The 20180-nt window shown below is 43.8% G+C and overlaps 5 protein-coding genes across 6 annotated transcripts in view; 1 reads left to right on the top strand and 4 right to left on the bottom strand.

Moving 5' to 3' along the window:
• chd5 (chromodomain helicase DNA binding protein 5) overlaps window positions 1–2237 on the bottom strand; it is a 29131-nt gene extending 26894 nt beyond the window's left edge. The window contains 1 exon segment of the mRNA XM_088308391.1: window positions 2075–2237. Coding sequence (XP_088164517.1) covers window positions 2075–2141 — 67 coding nt within the window. The 5' untranslated portion in view covers window positions 2142–2237.
• Window positions 2238–2824: 587 nt separating this feature from the next.
• rnf207a (ring finger protein 207a) overlaps window positions 2825–20180 on the top strand; it is an 18356-nt gene continuing 1000 nt past the window's right edge. The window contains exons 1-16 of the mRNA XM_088308134.1: window positions 2825–2973; window positions 7931–8121; window positions 13022–13154; window positions 13255–13399; window positions 13825–13906; window positions 14033–14108; window positions 14574–14699; window positions 15042–15088; window positions 15869–15941; window positions 16139–16207; window positions 16294–16362; window positions 16476–16582; window positions 18681–18858; window positions 19369–19554; window positions 19640–19691; window positions 19889–20006. Of these exons, the coding sequence (XP_088164260.1) occupies window positions 2827–2973; window positions 7931–8121; window positions 13022–13154; window positions 13255–13399; window positions 13825–13906; window positions 14033–14108; window positions 14574–14699; window positions 15042–15088; window positions 15869–15941; window positions 16139–16207; window positions 16294–16362; window positions 16476–16582; window positions 18681–18858; window positions 19369–19554; window positions 19640–19691; window positions 19889–20006 (1799 nt within the window). The 5' untranslated portion in view covers window positions 2825–2826. The remainder of the gene's footprint in view (window positions 2974–7930; window positions 8122–13021; window positions 13155–13254; window positions 13400–13824; window positions 13907–14032; window positions 14109–14573; window positions 14700–15041; window positions 15089–15868; window positions 15942–16138; window positions 16208–16293; window positions 16363–16475; window positions 16583–18680; window positions 18859–19368; window positions 19555–19639; window positions 19692–19888; window positions 20007–20180) is intronic.
• On the bottom strand, window positions 3601–6414 carry LOC148326693 (large ribosomal subunit protein eL22-like). Of its 2 annotated transcripts, none has more exons than XM_088308132.1 (4): window positions 6327–6414; window positions 5898–6011; window positions 4786–4910; window positions 3601–3787 (listed from the first exon to the last, which is right to left on the bottom strand). In XM_088308132.1, exons 1-4 carry the CDS (start codon window positions 6402–6404, stop codon window positions 3646–3648), a joined length of 459 nt encoding a protein of 152 aa, XP_088164258.1. In that variant the 5' UTR covers window positions 6405–6414; the 3' UTR covers window positions 3601–3645. The 2 variants fall into 2 exon arrangements, with proteins under 2 accessions (XP_088164258.1, XP_088164259.1); XM_088308133.1 differs by having other exon boundaries at window positions 5898–6008; window positions 6327–6388.
• zpr1 (ZPR1 zinc finger) lies at window positions 10182–12283 on the bottom strand. The gene has a single exon (XM_088308126.1). The coding sequence runs from the start codon at window positions 12107–12109 to the stop codon at window positions 10775–10777; it is 1335 nt and encodes a 444-aa protein (XP_088164252.1). The 5' UTR covers window positions 12110–12283; the 3' UTR covers window positions 10182–10774.
• Window positions 15103–20180, bottom strand: part of draxina (dorsal inhibitory axon guidance protein a) — a 23551-nt gene continuing 18473 nt past the window's right edge. The window contains exons 8-9 of the transcript XR_015845742.1: window positions 18676–18884; window positions 15103–16919 (exon numbers count right to left, since the gene is read on the bottom strand). The gene's annotated coding sequence lies outside the window, so the exon portion shown is untranslated. The remainder of the gene's footprint in view (window positions 16920–18675; window positions 18885–20180) is intronic.

The raw sequence follows: 20180 nt of genomic DNA, 5'->3' as shown, positions 1-20180 counted from the left end.
CAGTTGACAAGAAGGGAATCTTTAGGCTTGGAAGAGACGAAGGGCAGCAAGAAAACCAAGTGGGAAACTGTGGGATGCAGCATGATATTGCAGCAACGGGCTACGCTAACATTAGCATTTATGTTTTATTTCCAATGCTGCCCCAAAACAGATTCCGGCACGCCCGCCACCCTTGTGACGAGAAGCGCTTCGGATAATGGATGGAGGGATGGATGATGCGGAAACCTGCCGGAGTTTATCAAACGGCAACATTGAGAACGTGTAAATCAGAGGGAGGAGACTGAATGGGAATGCAGCGCAGGCAGCTGGATTCAAATGGTGTCGACTTTCATAGAGACCGGCCAAAAATAGACACGGTTCCAATCAGGGGGGGGGGGGGTGTTTGTGATGTTGGGGCGGCACAGGTTGTGGTGGGTTTAGTGTCTCTAGACAATCTTTCACATACCAAGATGAAACAACAAATTAAAAAAATAATGACATACAAAAACATGGCCAGATGCGTTGTGATGTATAAAGGAAAAAAAAAAACACTTCCCGCGTGAGTTCAGTTCAGAGAGCATCAAGGGATGCACTACGTATTTGATTTCTCTGTGATTTTTTTGATGCGGTATTCTACACCGGAAGCCATTCATTATTAAACATTTGCTGTTTGCACTAGTTGCAATATACAAGAATTGAATGTGTAAATAAATTTTAAAAATAATTTCATAATTAATTTTTAATGAATTCATTTTTTTCTCATTAAAATTGTACAATATGTCATAGCATGTCAAATGTAATCATGAATATAAAATAACCTTTAAATAATTCATATAAAAACTGTGCATATTTTTGAAACTGTATGAGAGAAAACTGAAATAAACAATGAAGCTTAAGAATTACAAATTTAAGTGATGAGTACAAAAAGATCAATACAAATATTTCCTAAATTTACAAAATAAAAGGATAATGGAAAGAAGACATTATGTAAATATCAGAATAACATTTTTAAATAATATTTCAATCTGTCAAAATGTCCATTCTGAATTCAACCACAACAAAGAGATCGAAACATTTACCCCAGTCCAAAAGGTTTGACACTAGAATTGATTTTAAAATTCTGCTCCTGAACTGAATGCTTTTGGTCCTGAATATAATCAAGGAAGGCTAATTGTGGGTCTCTGGGGTCTGCAGACTCGGCTCGATTAGTGGAGGCCACGATTCAAAGCAAACACAGGGAAGCGGCATTTAACCGTGGTGCTGCATGCAAGTGGAATAAGATTCCAACAGACGTGAAGTCAGCCTCAAGTGTAAACGTGTTTCAATCCAGATGAGTTTTTTTTTTTCCGCAAGTTTGATCAACGTCTTTCAAATCAATCCTTCTCAAAATATGTCCTTTTAATCATTTGGAGTAAGTCACTTTTGTTGTGTTTACTTTGCCTTTGAATGCCTTTTAGCTGTTTATTTATAAATGCTTTTGAGTTGCCTTGTGTTTGAAATGTGCTGGAGAAATCAAAAGTGTCTTGTCTTGCAATTTGTCACTCCATCCACTGCCCTTGCCCAATGGGCATCGTGATGTTGACTTGTTGTGAGTGTCCTTGATAAAAGTTGAATTCATTACTGCATCTGCTTTGCAGTCAACTTTAAAGACCCCCCCTCCTCCTCCCCACCACCCCAACACACGTCCACATGCATCATCATGGGCGACACCAGGAGGATTTCAAGCGGGCTAGAACAAACTTAATTGGGGGGCGAATGTGGCAACGAGAGGTGGTGGTTCTCTTGTTTCCCAACGCATGCAAGCAGTTTTCTTTTTTAATTCTCATTTTTCCATCATGTAATTAACTACACCCCCTCCCCTTCTTTTTCTACGTCCGCTTTAAAAAGACGACAGATCGTGCAAACATATACCAGCATGACAGTGCGTGTTTTTGCAGCCCATCCCTCCTCCTCCTCCTCCTCCTCCTCGGACAAGCCCTTTCTCTTTGGGCCAGCATTCAAAGCGTCGCTAAATAAGCTCTGAAGGACACTCCGCCCCCCCCCACCCACCACCAACCCCTAGCCCCCCTCGTCTGCCTCCCTCCCTCCTCCTCACCTGGCATCTCGTCGTCAAAATCCATGTCGTCCTGTGCCTCGTCTTCATTGCTCAGCGACCCGGGCATCTTGATCTCATCGCCCCCTCCTACTCCTCCAAAAGCCCTCTTTTAGGCTGACAATAGTGAAAGTTAACCCTCGGCACGCCGCTCTTCTCCTCCTCCTCCTCCTCCTCCTCCTCCTCCTCCTTCTCCTGCTCTTGATCTCCTCGTCAGCCGCCGCTAAATCCGCAGCTCTGTGATGAATAAAAAACATTCAAATGTGATGATGCGAGATCGGCTCATGAGTCTTTCGAAGCAAAAAATCTAAATAGAAAAGAAAAAAAGAAAGAAAAAAAGAGGGCTGCCAGTCTGGAAAAAAAATAAGAAACACACACACTGAAGAAAGAGAAGGGAAAATGGAACACACATGCCCAGATTGTGACGTCTGGTCTGTTGCCATGGCGATACATCCCATAATTTCAGACACAACTAGTTAGGCATGCCTGCAGAATTCTACTAAGAGTGCAAAAAAAATCTCCATAAATATGCATCAAAATGTTTGCACACGCGAAAAAAACAAACAAAAAAAAGACGCCAATGAGGAAGCTTTCCCGCCAGACGTCCGCAGAATTGAGCGCCAAACTTCTCTGCTGCAGACTCGTAAAGAAACCCCTCCCCCGACGCCCCCCCCACCCCCTCATAACACAGTCACACTGCAACCATATTTGGCTGCTCATCTATACGCGGTGGCTCTTGCATGCACATTTCAATTATGATTTTTTTTTTCTGGTTTTCCAAAGCCAACGTGGAGGCAGACCGTGGAGGGAGGCAAGGCTGCCTGGTTGTCATGGTTACCACAGCATCAACACGGGATGCCCCACACATCCAAACATGCAGCGCTTTTTCTTCATTGGACAAGGTAAACGCTATTTTGTGATACTTATTAATGGAAAAATAAACAATCAAACCATAAAGGATATTTTAAATGCACCAGACAAAGGTGATTGATTTTTTTTTCGCCTTTAATTTTCATTGCCCTTTGGAAAATATTGTGGACTGTTTCTTATCAGGTAAAATCGCTTATTTTGTAAAAATGCCCAAGAATGATTGTTTTGAAAAGTATGGTTGAAAGAGTGCATTCCCTGTCCAATATAAAATTTAAAAAGACAACTAGTTTTAACTGTCACCCACATTTTTAAGGATGGCATTGAGTTCCCAATATTACTTCAGCGTGAACATGAAAAACAATTGAAGAAAATACGAGAAAATTATTTTAAATGTATCATGTTATATTTTTGTCATTTTTTAGGAAGGGTGCAATTTCACCGACAAAAATACTGTCAGCTGTTTGTTTTTTTTAATTTATCAATGGTGGAATAAGCCCTTCTCCATATCCTGTCACGTTGGGCTGGATGACATAAACGAAATATGCTCATCATCATTAAATGCAGTGCACCACTTCCTACTGAGCAGTCTAATTCTTTACGGCTGTATTTGGAGACTTCTGCATGTCTTTCTGGAGTGAAATGAAAACAAAAAGGCAGGATTACGCTTCCATCGTTTGGGCGTTTTATTGATCATGGCGTCGGCTTTAGTCTTCATCTTCCTCCTCTTCATCCTGGTTGATTTGGAAGTAGCGCAGCTCATAGCTCTCTTTGGTGTTGGCCACCACGCGAAGCCAGTCCCGCAGGTTGTTCTTCTTCAGGTATTTCTTGGTCAGATACTTGAGGTACCTGGAAGGATTACAGCCAATATATGACAGGCAGCCTTGATGTGGGACAATGGTAATCATTTTGAAAAAAAATAAAATAAATCACACACTCATTTTGCCTTGCATTAGCACATTCCAGCGCCTGCTTTAGTTGCAGTCTGGGGAGGCTAAAAATCAACCGTTGCTGTGTGTCGCCCACTAGTGGTAGTTGATGGTAACACAGAGGAAAAAAACTGAAAGAATTGGGTCATAAAAATGGAGACATTAAAGCTCATTTTGTTTTTGTCTGTTTCTGATTTTCTCTTGGAAATTGTTCTCAATCTGTCGATTTACTTTTGCGTGCAAACACGGAGGACAGAATACAAAACATATTTGATCCGTCAGAGTCTGGAATAAGTTCTATTTTGAAAAACTGGGGGATGCACCTGAACTACTTTCAAAATCTTCAACTCTGTCAACCAACGATGGAAAATAAATAAATAAATCAGCCCACCACCTGGCAAAAATTTATTTATACTGAGTTGAAAATCATTTGGTTTATTTTTTCTATGCGGTTCCAGCAATATAAATCTTTACGTGAAACCACTTCATCGCGCAAAAAAAGATGTTGGGTGAAATTTCATCATGAACAAAAATGCACTAAACATACTGGCCAATCGTTTTCTTGTTCAATTTGGATTTAAGAGTACTTCGCACTTCATTGTAAATGTTCTCAATAATTTGTGTTAGTTGCCTGTTGTTTTGTAACTTTGATTCAAAAGCTGCCATGCAAAGAAGTGTAACGATAAATCGACAACTAAATGATTATCAAATTAATCAATAATAATTTGTGGTATGTGATGAATCGTTTGGAAGCCTTTTTAATTAAAAATTGTCCAAATTCTTGCAATTTCCCAAAAGGTCACCTAACCGTTTTTGGGGGACCATCATCTGGTCAAATTGAGGAGTCGTGACCGTCATAAGTCACACAGCAGATAATTTCAACACTTGCAAGTAGTGTTTGAGGAAAAACAAACGTACCTCTTAGAGAAGGGAACTTCAGAGTTGACGGCAATTTTACTCTTGCTCCTCTCGATGGACACCACGCCACCGCCAAGGCTTCCCGCTTTGCCGTTGACTTTGATGCGCTCCTGCAGGAATCGCTCCTGTTGAGTGGAGGATGACAGGAAATGACACGCGCAGGAAGCTGGCGTTTGGACCAGTTCAAGGACAGATGGTGAAAGGGGAACTATGAAGATGAGGGCAGCCCTCCATCAACCTGTATTCATGTTTTTTGTTAAAAAAAAAAATCGCTAAATGGATGCTAATGACAGAGACGATCACTTGCTTTTTATTAGAAAAGTTGACAATTCAAACATTCTCAAGTCTTCGCTGCTCAGTGAGATGCCGCCTTTAACTTCATGTGCCAGTCCACCATTGTTATGCCAAAGAAGGGAAATGTGGAGTTGCATTTTCAGACTGTCATTTATTTTACTACTCGTTTACATTCAACAGACTATGGTCATGCCATTTCTTCTTCATCACTTACCTACTCTCTGTCCTTTTACTTAGAGCTCAGACAGACACCTAATATAGTAACTGAAATGCCTTAAGCGACAGGTTAAGTCAAATGTGAAGTAAGTTCATACCATAAATAGAACATGGAGGTGGATGTTACAATATCAGTGAAGACAAGTTCTTACTCATAAGGATGTTACAGATAAGTGTTATGATAGCACGTTAGTGTTTTTGAACAATATTTTATAACAAAAGTAACGGGGGTGGGGGTAATCACAACTGCAAGACAATATTATCACGGTCTCAATGCGTATTCAAAATGTGAGTTCTTGTATTCATAATCAGTCTAAAGAAATGGTTACATCCCCTGATAACTGAATTACATTTTTGCAGCAGTAGGCTCATTTTAAGCATGTCATTTATAAGTAGCTCATAAGGTGAAAACTTTGGTCACCACTGTTAGTTTATGTTCTTTTTTGTGCTTGGGAAATGTTGCAAAAAGCCAAAGAAGAAGCCACACTATTGACGTTGGCAAAACTAATGTCATGCAAATTCACTTTCTCGAGGTATCTGCAGCCACTCTTGGCTGCGACTGACAGCTGTCACACAAATCTATCTCATCAAGATCAACTCACAAAGTTGGCAGCGTCCATGATGCCATCTTCGACCGGGTGCGTGCAGTCCAGCGTGAACTTTAAGACTGGCTTCTTCCTCTTGCCGCCGGACTTCTTGACCCCCACATGCTTCTTCTGGCGGGACACAACACACTACTAGTGACAGTCATAAAATACAACTGACAAACGAACGAGACATCCATTCATTGTTTCGTCATCGATCATCTTAGCTCCACACAAAATTCAACTAGGCTGTCTGTGTCAAGTTGTGGCTAAGCTAACATTAGCAATAACATTTTGGACAAGCGCAGCGCAACGAAGTCGCCGAGAAGTGTCAAAAGTCCCCCGGCGGACATTCGAGACACTCGGCTACATTGTCACACCCTCCCAGGGAAAGAAATATATCCGTATCGCGTGTGGGCAGTTTAGTTTGGTCGCCGAAGTACTCACAATCGGCGCCATGGCTGACACGTTCAGCGAAAAGGGAGAAGGAGGCGCCGCAGGACGTATAATACATGCCAGCGACATCGAGCACGCATCGATGATTCCGTGATCGATTAAGTCACGAAGGCTATGATTGTAGGAAATGAGGTGAAAAAAGTTGCATTCAAAATGATTCATCAATGAAATGTGCTATCTTTCTTTTTGTGGTTCACTTTAATTATGATCTTGATTTGAAACCTTTTAGGACCTCGGTAGCTATGGAGGACTGAAAGTGCCAACATTAAATGAATAAGTACACCATGAATAGGAAATCAGAAAGCCCTTTATTGTCATTATACTCAGTGTGCAACAAGATTAGAGAAAATTTTAATTAAAGTTGTCATTAATTAATAAATAAATGCACCATTAACTGCAATGCATAAATAATAAATAAATAAAATAAATACACACACACGCACGCACACATACATCCGAGAGTATTGACAGTTGCTTGGGCCCAAAATGCCGCCAAAGTAACATTCTTCTATTAGAAATGGCTTTGAGCACAAAAAACAGCAAATAGATGTATTTTTCAGTGAATGACAGAGAATAAATTCCCCCATAAAATCTGGGGACGGACAAATTCACAAATGTTGAATATGCAGTGGTGCGCTGTTTGTTTTTCTTCCTTCCACTGTGTTCTGCTTTTGAGATATCATTTCCACACCTTCATCAGCACCTCGGGCCCACTACGGGCGAGTCTTCGCCGTCACTTGGACAACTGCATGTCCCTGTTGCACTTTGGCAAGGCGAGGTGTCAGCGATGGCGGCACGAGGTGTGTTCCGTCAGCTGCCTGGCAGAGGCGGCCCGAGGGCCTACTATTGAGGCATTGTTGGCATTCCTGCTGGGGGGGCAGGCTGATAGCGTCGCTGAAAGGTAAGACAGCGGCTGTCCTTTGCTCTCAGTGGACACTCTGGCTTTCTTTGTTTAGTCGCAGCGAGTTTCTTTTGTGCCGTCAGTGGATTTTCTCCGATCGCATGTCAAGGTAAGCGCACAGCTCCTGTAGTTTATTTTAATCCCCGTGTGAGTTATTTGATTCCTATTATAGGTTAGCAACAAGCAAGCTGTGACTGCATGAAACATGTTCGTGTTTTCCATGGCACGCCAGTGATGTGATTTTTTTTTCTTCTTGAGACTCATTTGATTGAAATGAAGCCTATCCAAGTTGATTTTGGGTGAAAGGCATGGGACAGCCTGGCCTGGTCGCCAGTCCGTACAGGGAACACAGCATCATTGCGGTTCTGAGTGATCGTGCACCCGGCCACATAGACCGAGACCAATGGCTGGTTTTCTTGTTGTTACCGTGACAACCAGCAGCACAGCTAGGGCGTTGCAACTTGGTGAATATCTCTGACTTCTGTAAGCAAAGAGCACAGTGTGGAAATGAGGAAGAGAATTTTCACTCATGGTGGCAGCACTTCATCCACCACGCTGCATTCCATTTTCACTCCTGCTTATCCTATTCAAGGCATTTGCATAAAAATAATCAAAACATCAATTTGACATGAAACACGGTCCTTTAAGAGAGCAGAAGAAAAGCTCCCTCACTCATTGTGGGTCCTCGATGCAGATGGCCGGAGGAATCCTCAGCAATTTGGACAACCTGTGCAACGTGGACTGCGCCAACGTGCATCCGCTGGTGTGCCACCTGTGCCACGAGCAGTACCAGTCGCCGTGTCTGCTGGACTGCTACCACATCTTCTGCGCCCGCTGCCTGTTGGGCCGTACCAACGACAGCCGACTCAGCTGCCCCCTCTGCGGGTAAGAGATCCAAGAAGAACTTGCAAGTTTATACCAATGTTATCATTACTAAACCACGAAATAAAGGATTTATTCCGCAAATTGATTTTGCCCTTGGCCTGTTGGCACTGCCGGTGTAACGGCCAATCAAAAATACTCTGTAGTATCTCGAGCTTTCGCAACCACAACATTCGTTTCAAGGTATAAGCGCGATTCAGCCATCGGCGCCAAGCCAAATCAACAAACTATAATGGAGTATATACGTTGTCTTTTATAATCACACTTGACTAGATTTATAATTGCATACGTAGGAATGAAAAAGCGAGGTGTGGAGAGTCTGTCATCAAATGGCCACAAGCATTCACAACAAAAATAACAGCAGAACTTAACTACTGTATAATTCTAATGTCATATGTAACTATTAAAAAGCAAAGCCTGGAAAGTTTGGAAATTGGCAAATATTCTGATGGGCGTGACCTGGGTCAGAAGTGACCCGAAACATGCGACATTATGTATGCATGGAAAATGAACAGTAACTTGGAAGACTCCAACTTTAAGTCTCCCAAATGAAGTGTTAACCGCCAGAGGTAAAAGGTCAAGGGTTGATTGTAGACTTACAGTATTTGTACTCGCGATGACATTTCGTTCTGTATACATGTGTACAAGAATGACAATAAAGTATATCTGAATCTGAATCTGAATTTAACAGCAAACGATGTAACTTGAGGCACACGTGAAACCAAACAGCTGGCCCTTCTTCCTCTTGGCGCCACAAATTTTAGACAATTGGGGGAGAATCATGCAACTTTTGGCAAGCATCGGCTCTCTGTTTTGGTTTTCCGCGCACCCGTTTGGCTCAGTCAGGCCTGAGTGGTCGGAACAGCTGCCGGGCTTGAGGTGTCGAGGTGGGCGGGTAAATCTTCCCAGTCTCAGATTTAGCCCCCTCGGTCACACAGCAAACAAAGCATTGTGGCATTTAGCAACATCGTCAGCAGCAGCTTAGAGCAAATCAAACGCGGTCACATGATAGCAATCCATTTCATTCCGATCAAGGAGCGACACACGGCCCTACGGTGACCTTCAGGCCGGTGGCGCTAATTTTAACACCACCTGCGTCGTCACGCAGCGGGAGCCACTTTTGAGCATGATGAAGTCAAAGACAATGGTTTCAGTTTCAAAATATACTCAAAGTAAAAGTATTGGTCTGCATTACGCTTTAGTAGAAGGCCTCTCACAAGACGCTTCATTAAGTACACCTGAAATTCAACGTGATCATGCACGCTTGATTTGTCGCACTAGGTTTGCTCACCCTTTTTAGCCACGAGAGGGTCAAAACATTTGAAACTGCACATGATGATACATGCAGTACATGCAACTGCACAAACCACAATACGCAGAATGTTGCAAAATTGTTACTTTTAAATCAATTAATGTTAAGGTCCTTGGAATTTACTTGGTTAGGTTTATAGCTACAAATAGAAAAAATGTGCTTGCTAAAAATGGTGGGATTTTCTTTTTTTTTTTACAAAAAAAAAATCAAAACTGACTTGTGCAACTAGACTAATAAAATATGCAATCCGTAAAAAAATTTTTTCTTTGTCCGTGTAGATTTTCAGTCATTCAGGTCATTAAAATCTGAAAATTTTACAAGCCAACTCAATTTGTTAGTTGAATTTATTATTTTTTTTCTTCTTTTCAAAAACATAAAAAACATAAGCAATCATGCAAACAAAATGTATAATTCATAGCAACATTTGGAAAAGAGTGAGTTTTTTTTTTAATCTGGACAAAAATAAAAACTATTATTCCCCAAAAGTTAGATTTTAAGTATGCCAAACAATGTATCATTTTATTTTATTTTTTAAACTTTATTTTCTTCGACTTGCATGAAAATATGATTTTCTTCCTGGGATTACAAAATAATATAGCAGTTTTGATCAACTGTCAAGATCAATTCATCACATTTCTTGTAGATTTGCATTCATTGTAAACTGCAACCATAATAAATATAATCAAATGTTAATGTGTGAATGTGTTCTATAATCAGTTTGGGTTGATGCATTAATACAGATGATCCATAATCAATTGTTGACATTATGGCACCTTTATTTCCAAATTGTTTCTGAACTTCCATGTCAATACATTTTCTTTTAAACACATGATACAATAATTTTGATGAGATATATCGCCTCTCATCTAACATATACAGTCCCCAAAACTCATCAGTAGGGAAATGTAAAAATAAAAGATTGAACAATAATACAACTGCTAATTGCATTGTTCAAAAGAATATTTATTTCTGACTGCAACTCTGATAAATTATGCTGACAAATCTAAAACTAGAGGAAATCGTTGAGCGTCCGCTTGTGAGATGTCATTACGTCATAACCAAAAGTCTCACGTACTTCTTCCTTGCCAATTATGATTATGGAAATATGTTAATGATGATTTAATTGATATCCTACTAGTGCAATGAATTTGTGGGATATGAAATAAATGTATCAAACAGGTTTCCATGCCAACTGAGATTGTCCCGCTATGATTAAAATGTACTTCAGTAGCGCTCAACTCAATAACGTGATGCAATAAAAAGCAAACGTCAAAATGGAGGAGAATCTTAATTTTGTGTGTTTTTTTTTGGTTGTTTTTTTTTTGGAAGCACTTCTTCTTTTCTTCAGTGGTCCTCCTGGTAGCCTTCCGTCTTCATGTCATTCAGGCCGAGCTCTTCGTTTTGCTCAAACGTGCGCTCGTACGACTCCACCGTCATCTCCGGGTCGGACTCGGGCGCGTACACGTTCTCCAGGTAGCTGTTCCCGGCCGGGTCGTCCAGGACCAGATGGGCCTTCATCCGCCCAGTGATGATGCTGTCGATCTTCTCACCAAACTCCTTCAGCTTCTGCGCGCGGGTCGAGTCGCCGCTGTCCCCGCACACGAAGGGATTCTTGGCTACCACCAGCTCCTTGACGTCCATCAGGAGGCCCTCCACAGTGGTGAACTTGCCGCATAGCGCCGCCATGCCCAGCTCAAAGTCCAGCTCGGGGATGTAGACGGAGCAGGTCTCCGACTTGAGCAGGTCCCGCGTCATGTCGGACGCGGCAGTAATATGGAGGGTGATCTTGGTGCCCTTCTCCTCTGTGGCGCCGCCCGACTTGACCTCGTTGGTGCGGTGGGCGCAGGAGTCGCAGTTGGTGGCCATGATGATGGCCTCCTTGAAGTGGGGGATTTGCACCAGCTTCATGTTGGTGGAGGCCGGCGCGTTACACTCGGGGCAGTTAGTGTTGAAGACCAGCACCTCGCTCCGCATGGTGTCCAAGTCGTCGCCAGGCGGCGGATCATCATCCGGGTCATCGTCAGCCCGCAAGCCCAGCTGCTTCTCCTGCTGTCCGCTGCGCCGGAAGCACGATACCGTCAGGGCTTCATCCTTCAGCGGGGCGGACGGGTTCTCCACGAAACTGTTGCCCGACGGATCCTCGATCACCACAGTGAACGCCTGCTCCACGTCTTTTAACTTCTTCAGCTTCTGAAGGAACGTGTGGATTTGGCCGGCCACCTCGGGCTCGGCCTCCTGCCTGGCCGCTTGGTCTTGCTCCAGTCCGGCCACGGCTCGGTCCAAAAGGCCCTCCACAGTTGTCAAGGCGCCTTTCTGTGTGAACGGTGGGATCTCAAAATCCAGCTCGGGTATCCTGGTCGTCGCACTGTCCATTTTGACCACCTCACGGTTCAAGTCGTGTTTAGAAGTGACTTTGAGCGTGTAGCACACGCCTTGCTCCTGAATGCGCCCGGCGGACTGGATCTCGGTGTTGGACCAGCTGCAGTTGTCGCAACTGAACGAGCTGACGATGATTTCTTTAAAGAACGGGATTTTGGTGAGGAGCAACCGTGTCATACCGTTCTTGTAGCAATTCATGCACAAGCTCTCGATTTCGGTGGGCTGCCAATCTTCGTCGTCGGCGCTCAGGTCTTTGAAGACGCCCCCACCTCGAACGTATTCCTGGGCGATGACAGACATCTCGTCGCCTCGATGATTATGTTTCTCACTGTCTTAAATATTTAAACGTCGACAGGCGGTGCCCGGGAGAAGTTTCTAGACAACACACAGTCAGCACATGCTAGCTGTGACGTCTTACGGCTTCTTCCGCATCTTCTTCTTCGACCTCGATTGGGCGCGTGGAAGGGCCTCTGCTTCCCCTACTGAGTTTGTAGAGTATTGCAACTGGTTTTTGCTTTCCTCGCCATTTGTGCTTATTGATGGAAGGTTTATCAACCTGAGTGTATTTTTGTGCCATTTTCACCATTCTTTAAAATAAATAAATAAATAAATAAATCATTACCATGAGTCAACAAATACTTTTCAGCCCTTGCAAGGCTTGTGATTCCCCTACAGACATTCTAGAGTATAGTATCTTGTTCTCACTTACCCCGATTGGTAATGGAGAGTTTGTGTTTAATATGTATATGGTTTTGGGGCATTTTTCCCCTCCAAAATATCCCGGACACGTGTGTGAAAAATTAAATACCAACGGGAAAGACTATCTAATTGTATGTTTCAATTAGTAAAGAACATTGTAGGAGCCGATGGATGGTTTACACGGGTTATTGGTCACAGCAAAGATTGTAAAAGTTTTCTAATTATTTGCCTTTGTCTTTTTATCTCACAAAACCCGAAACTTAACAGTGGTGGCTATACTCTTTGATACTCACTGTACACATGTATTCTATATTAAAACATATAACTTAATACATTTTCGTGACTTTTCAAAACACACTGTATATAATGTATGTGTGGGACTAGTAGAAACCGAAGTAAAGTCAGCTGTGATCGGCGCCAGATCAGCTGACATCCTTTTTGTATGAGGACAAGCTCAAAAGGATGGACGGATTTATAAATTGTACACAGTCGGTATTGTCTGGCTTCTTGCAGATATCCGTCCATCATAAAAGGAAACAACGGCCTCCCTCCCGAAGACCGTCTGCTAAAGTTCCTGGTGGACAACAACGCGGACGCCGAGGAGATTGTGCAGTGCGCCAACTGCGACCAGGAGAGCAATAAAAAGGTTCAAATAGACAACAACGCAGCAGCGCAACAAAAAAAGAAATGCTTTCTTTTCTTTTATTGCCGTGTGTTCTTTCTTTCAACCGTTTCTTTGTGTTCAGGACACCGGCGTGATGTTCTACTGCAACACATGCAGCCAGCCGCTGTGCTGCGCCTGCCGGGAGCTCACACACAAGGCCCGAATGTTCGCCCACCACGACATCGTCTCGCTTTCCAAGCGCAGCAAAGCCAAGCACAGGAAGTGTAGTGAGCGAACATTGTTGAGTTTGGCAGTGGCGGGCGGTCAGGGTCAGCAAGGCCTGATTTACATTTAAAATCTACAGTGGGATATTTCTTCCCAAATGTCTGGGAGCAATTAGCATTTGTATTAGCCGCAATCTAATCTGAGCCTTTTGAATCTAATTTAAAATATACAATTCTATTAGCAATGGGACTGTTTCGTGAACCAATCGGATTTTAAATTCATCCTCACGGGGTCACAATAATGTCACAACTTTCCCGACCTCTGACTGGTTGGTCAAAAGCAAAATGTTTTACTTTTTACACATTGTTATGGCTGTTTCACAAATTTGGACTTATAGTTGAAGGACTCTGGAACGTAAACCTGCCTGAGCGCTTGGAACCTTTGAGTTAAACTCAGTGAGTACGTACATGTGTGTGTGTTTCATCAGTTCTTCACGAGGAGCCTTACATCCTTTTCTCCACCGAGAACAAGTCCATGCTTTGCATCAAGTGCTTCAGAGATATGCAAGTGTGAGTGGCCGTGCCGCACAAAACCTTTTGACTATGCAACACGACTGGAATTGTGACATCACCTTCCCTGTGTGTGTGTGTGTGTGTGTGTGCGTGGGGGTGTGCGTGCGCGTGTGTGCTCCACAGGGAGAGTCGCACTCATTGCATTGACATTGAGACGGCCTACATGCAAGGATGCGAGATGTTGGACCAGGCCGTGCTGGTAAGTGAGCTGGCACTGAGAACTGTGCAGAGGTGGCAAAAGTAATCACACCCTCTAATTAAGTCGAAGTAGACATTCTTGTCCATAAAAAAATACTCTGGTGAAAGTAGATGTAGCGATTAGACACCAATACGCGATAATCATCAAGTGTTCTGAATTGTGATACGATCGATCAAGCTCTTGACAGCATTGAAATGTATCTCTCTCTATTTAATCTTTTGTAAACTTAGGTCAAAATAATCTTAACGTGTCACACAAATGAGGAAGCTTTTACATCATTTAGTTACCAATGGAGGTTGAAAAAAAAATCAGTTTTGATCAAGTAAGCAGGTGAAAGAATCCAGTATCTGTTTTCAAATGTAATTCTACAAGAAAATAAAATAGTAAGACTCCAGTTGTTCGTCCCACCACTGGAGTTTTGTGTAATATTTGGAAAGGCTTACCGAATGCGTCCAACTCGCGCAGGTGGTGAAGGAGCTGCAGACGTCCACTCGAGAGGCCATCTTCCTGCTGAGGTCCATGATTGGAGAAGTTTGCCTCAACGTGGAGGAGGAGGAGAGCGCCATCTGCTCTCTCTTCAACAGTCTGCAGGTAATTGAGTCCATCTCAAGTTCAAGAAAACGACACGTTGATTTGCAAAAGCACGCGCTAAATGTTGCGATAATGAATTCATTTATTGCATCGTGATTAATGGCCCGCTTGGTAAGATGGCCAATAACAATACAATAAATGTAACTTCAATAACATTGCTCAAAAGAAAAAGCGACACAGCAATAATATCACTATGTGACCACTGGGGGTCGCTGTTGAGCTAACTGTGAGACGAGAAAATGTTGAAACACGTTAGGAAATATGTCCCCACTTGTCACACTTCAGAGAATTTATTAAGCCTCGTGATCAATACGTTTTATTTTTTATTTTTTTGCTGAACAGGAAAAACTGGCCGAAAGGAAGAAGATTTTGCTGAAGACTGCACAGAGGTACTGCTGACCCAAGTAGCATCGTCACAAACACAAAGAATTTGCATTTCGTGGCTGAAAACTGCGTATTAAAGTGCCAATCCATATTTCATTGGGCGATGCAGTCATACTCGGCACTGAGTATGATGAACACCTCCTTTCATTAGAATATGAATAAATAACCAGCAATGGATTTCGTCCCACCCAAACCGTTGCCATCATTAGTCACAAAAGACGACCTGCTCGATTCCACCGAGCAATCAATGTTGTTATTCCCCCTGACTGACCGTTTCCACTTCCCCCCATTTTTAGTTGTGTGCAAAATGCTCAGTGGAGATGTTTGGCGCCGCTGCCTGGAAGCGGCCGGCCAGAGCAACGGCCGACTGACCGCTTCCAGGAAGGCCGGCCGGGCCAGGCTATTTGAGTCGGAATTTGTGTGTCCGCCGCTTACAGGAGAGCGCCGACAGATTTGTTTGTGGAAATATGGGCAGCATTCGCAATCACTCCCCATAAGATGCGGAGGCTATTCGACAAATCGTTTCAGCCGACCAATCAGCGATATCGTGATTTGGAAGTCGGGAATGAGTGAACGCACTTTCTGCAATCGGAATCATTCACAAATTCCAGATTCCTTATTACGGCAAAGCCATTTCCATACAGCAAAAAGAATGATGTCGCTGACACCCTAATTACTATATTGTGATTTGGAGAGGATTTCTTAGTGAATTACAATGTCCACGATTGAAAATTTGATGTATCGTAGCAGTTATGGACTCTGTCTGCGTGTGTATGTGCGCGCAGCCAACATGAGGAGAAGGAGAAAGCACTCAAGGAACAGCTCTCACACCTCACGTCACTGCTGCCAACACTCCAGGTAGTCGACACACACACACACACACACACACACACACACCCCGGCTTCAAACCCAAACTTGAATCTTAAACTCTTGTTTGAAGCCCCAACGCACGTTCGTTTGGAACCTTAACTTGAACCTCGACCTGAAACCGAAATCGTGCGGTCATTCGAGAACCTAATCCGGTTGCTTGAACGCCATCTTTTTGTGTTTGCAGGTTCATCTGGTCACCTGCTCAGCCTTCCTCAGCTCAGCCAACATGTTTGAGTTTCTGGACATGGGTTACGTGCGTGCATTCCACTTTCCCGTCGAGCCTCACACGGAATGCAACCGGTCCATCGGGATGACGATGTTTTTTTTTTGCTTCCACAGCAACTGATGGAGCGACTGAAGCGGATCGTCAAGCTCCCCCATCGCCTCAGACCCGTTCAAAGCAGCAAAGTCAGTGCAAAGAACATGGAGATGCCATGCGATCCGTTTGCGCGGATTTACTTCTTTGTCAAAGTTGACCGATGGGAATGCGGCGGTTCCGCCGTCATGGCTTCCCCCTCCAGATCAACACAGACTTCCGCAGTGAGTTTGCCCGCTGCCTGGAGCCGTTGCTTCTGATTGGCCAGCGCCGCGCCCCGTCGGTCGCGGGCTCTTCGAGCATCGCCACGAGGTGAGATCATTTCCGACATTGTGCTTTCCGCGTATCCGCCGCATGTGGCGTCGTGGCGTTGCCGTCGTTCCGGGAAAGCCAACCGGGCGGGACGGACATTTGGCACTTTGCGAGGCATCCCGATCTGAAATCCCCAAATGGTTTGCAATTACACTGGCTGAGTTGGGAGCGATGACAGGCGCGGTCGCAATGAGCTCGCCGGCTGAGTGCGAACTGAAAGCTAAAAGACTTCAAGTGGCGTCGGCCTCGATGGATCCTTTTTGCGGCATCTCGTCTTTTCTTTTCCCTTCTGCCTTTTATCAGTCAATAAGCAAGAGGCGTCTTCCAAATCTTACATCTGCAAACCCAATAAAATAAACCCAATGTTAGACGTTTGGCTCAAAACATGTTCACGTTGCTTTGTTAACGTTGTGAATTGACGTCCGAAGAATGCCAAATTAGCGCACGATAACAGAAAACATATTTTTTCAAAGTCGACTGAAGAATTTAGAACGGCGGCAGCTGCTGGAGACGCATCGCGTTCACCACCAATCGTTGATGGCGCTGACGTAAAATAAACGCTTTGCTGTATTTCCGTCTTGTTTGACGTAGTCGTCCTTTTTGGTGATTGAAAAAAAAAAACGTAACAACTTCATTTTGACAAAGTAAAAAATTCTTTTCACGCTGCCGTTTTTTTTGGGGCGTTTGCAACCAACAGGAAGTCATAAGGAGGCTTTTCTGATTGGTTGGGGCCTGATGATGTCACGTGTCGCCGCTCCTGACCTTTCACAAGCACAATGAATGGTGCGTTTGCTAAGTGCAGTGTGAAAAGGCCTTAAAGTGTAGAAAGGGTTGGCTTTCAAATGAAGTGGGTAAAAAAAAAAAGAATTCTCACGTTAATGAAAGTATAGTGACCAAGTGTTTGTATTTGTTAGCGAGGACTCACTAGAAAAAACCCCCAAAGGCAAAACAATCAAGCCAATCTGCCACTTTGAGTCCTTCCCCACGTGTAATTCCATCACGGCGTTCAACACTCAACACGCAGAGAGGCCCCCGGATCGGCCGGCACTATTTTTATCATAATTTCACAGAACCCTCCGGAATTAATCTACGAGTTGGCACGACACAGCGGCTTTGTTCCAGCCGGCTTGATGTCACTGGGCGGGCAAAGCATTTATTAAAAGCGGCGCGGCTCGCCTATGGTGCGGCGGCTGGCAGATCCGTGCGGGTTCATCCACGACTTCTTCCGTCTTCAAGCTTCCGTGACGGACTGATCGATAAATCGCTGTGAGTTATTTTACCGCCGCCGCTGTGCGTGTTTGTGCTCTTGAGTTGCGGATGCCGGAGTGGGACTACTGGTGAAATTTGGATGCGATACTCATTTATTTTGCTGCTTTCTATCAAAAGAGAGCCGTACTTAGCCATCCAAAGATAAAGAGGAATTCTCGCAAATTTCGATTTGCTATTCAGCCATTCACTTTTTCTTTTTTTTTTGTGGAACACATCTTCAGCTATTCATTGAAAAACATGATGCACCTTTTTTATGCTCCGAAACACCCGAAGATGCTACGAGATGGCCCCGAGCTCGCTGCCGTCTTGATTGGAAAGTAGTTTTAAAGAATTATGTTGACGCGATTCAGCTGCAGTGAGACGCAAGCTTTTTGTGTCGTCGCGGAGCTAAGTTTAGCCTGGGTTGTTAGCGGAAGTTTGGGCGAGTTTAGGCATCAGTTCTTCGAAATGAAACGATCTTTGAGTTTTTTCGTTTGAAACGTTTCACCCAATCTGTGCAAGCACGTTTCTGTCTTTTTCAACTCTAAATCTGACCGTCATGGTTTTATTGTACGGAAAGTTGTCTTTGGAGTAAAAGAACAGGAGTGAGTTCTGAGCATAGAGTGAGCGACTACGTGAAGTACAGCAACATTTATGCCAATAACATTTGGACAAAAAGTGCATCAAAGTGATTCAATAAAAAATGTTTCAAAAATCAACAAATAAGAAATACGCTAAAATTGGTGAGACGAAGCCTCCCTTTTGATGACACTCAGCGTGCGTTGTGTTTCTGCGTGAGAAACGAAAGCAAGAGTGATCCCGATATTTTCCCCACCCCACCTCACCTCAGGCTGCAGTCGCCTCTCTCCATGTCTTGCCGCTCCCTGTCTCTCAGTGAGATGCCGCTCGGCTCCGTGTTCGGCCGGAGGCCCACGTCTCACCGCAACATCTGCACCAAGGTCCTGCTGGCCGAGGGGCGCGAGACGCCCTTCACCAAGCACTGCAACAACTACGAGAACTCCTACAGGGTGAGGGCCACGCGAGCGTCGCGGTCCTGCGGGGGAAATGAAGCACAATTTCAGGCTCTAATGAGAAAAAAAAAAAAAAATCTCCAAAAGCCAAAGAAAAGCTTTCTTTTGTTTCATCTATCTTTTTGGATTTTGGATTTATTTGTTTTTGGGGCGAGCGTTTTCTTCATCTTGTTTCTTTATGAAAATAAATTTCTACGGAAATGCAAAACTTTCCACAAATCTCTACATTTTGTCAGTTCTCACGAGTGTTAAAGTTTGGACCAATCTAGAATGCTTAAAATGACTTTTTGAAAATGTGATTTTATTTATTCGTTTTTTTTTTTATTTTATTTTGGAGCTACAAAGATTCCAGCTGATTTTCTCCTTCATGATCCTTTTTTTTTGACCGGTGCAATTTATACTCCAGAAAGATTTATAATCGGAAATTAAAAAAGAAAAAAAACAAAACGTATTGCCGTGATTTAAAAGTATTTCCTTCTCCTTCTGCACGCGTGTGCACGTCCGCAGACACTTCAGAGCGAGATGCAGAGCCTGAAGGACCAGGTCCAGGAGCTGCACCGAGACCTGACCAAGCACCACTCCATCATCAACACGGACCAAATGGGCGAGATTCTGGACCGCTCGCTGCACATCGACAGCCGGATCGCGTCGCAGTACACCACGGTGGAGACCATGAGGGCCATGTTTGAAGAGGTCTTCCTCTTTTGCGGCTTTTCAAATTGAGACGCCCGTCAAAAAAATAAAAATCACCCTCAATATTCCCCCCCCTCCCCCACAGATTTGGGACGAGACCTTTCAGAGGGTCACCAATGAGCAGGAGATCTATGAAGGTTTGTCTTTTTTTTAGCCCACATAAGAAATTATATTGGCGGTGAACCGTGAGATGTTTCTCATGTTTGCCGAGTCTCAATAACTTTTGAGAAAGCGATTTGAACACAACCCGCACGTCATCTTCCCGAGACGTCGGCCAATCGGGCCTTTGATGGAAGCAGAATATTGGAACGTGTTTCCGTTTGGACCCTTGCAGCCCAGCTTCACGATCTGATGCAGCTGAAGCAGGAGAACTCCTACCTGACCACGATCGCCAGGCAGATTAGTCCGTACATCCTGTCAATCGCCAAAGTCAAAGAGAGACTGGAACCCAGGTGGGCCGTGATCACTTGGACTTGTTTTTCATTTCCGACGTGTTGCGGCACTCTTTAAGCCTCTCATTGAAAATATGAACATGGTCGGTCTTCCTCTTAACTTCCCGTGAACCATTTGCATCTGTTCTGAGTCACCAAAAATGCCTTCTTGATTATTTTTGACAGTCAGCGGCC

Source organism: Idiotropiscis lumnitzeri, chromosome 11, assembly GCF_059441095.1.
Source record: "Idiotropiscis lumnitzeri isolate Australia: NSW breed Sydney's pygmy pipehorse chromosome 11, RoL_Ilum_1.0, whole genome shotgun sequence".
In the NCBI taxonomy this organism is placed as follows: Eukaryota; Metazoa; Chordata; class Actinopteri; order Syngnathiformes; family Syngnathidae; genus Idiotropiscis; species Idiotropiscis lumnitzeri.
The sequence above is the reverse complement of the archived record's forward strand: the minus strand, read 5'-3'. Positions and strand labels throughout refer to the sequence as shown.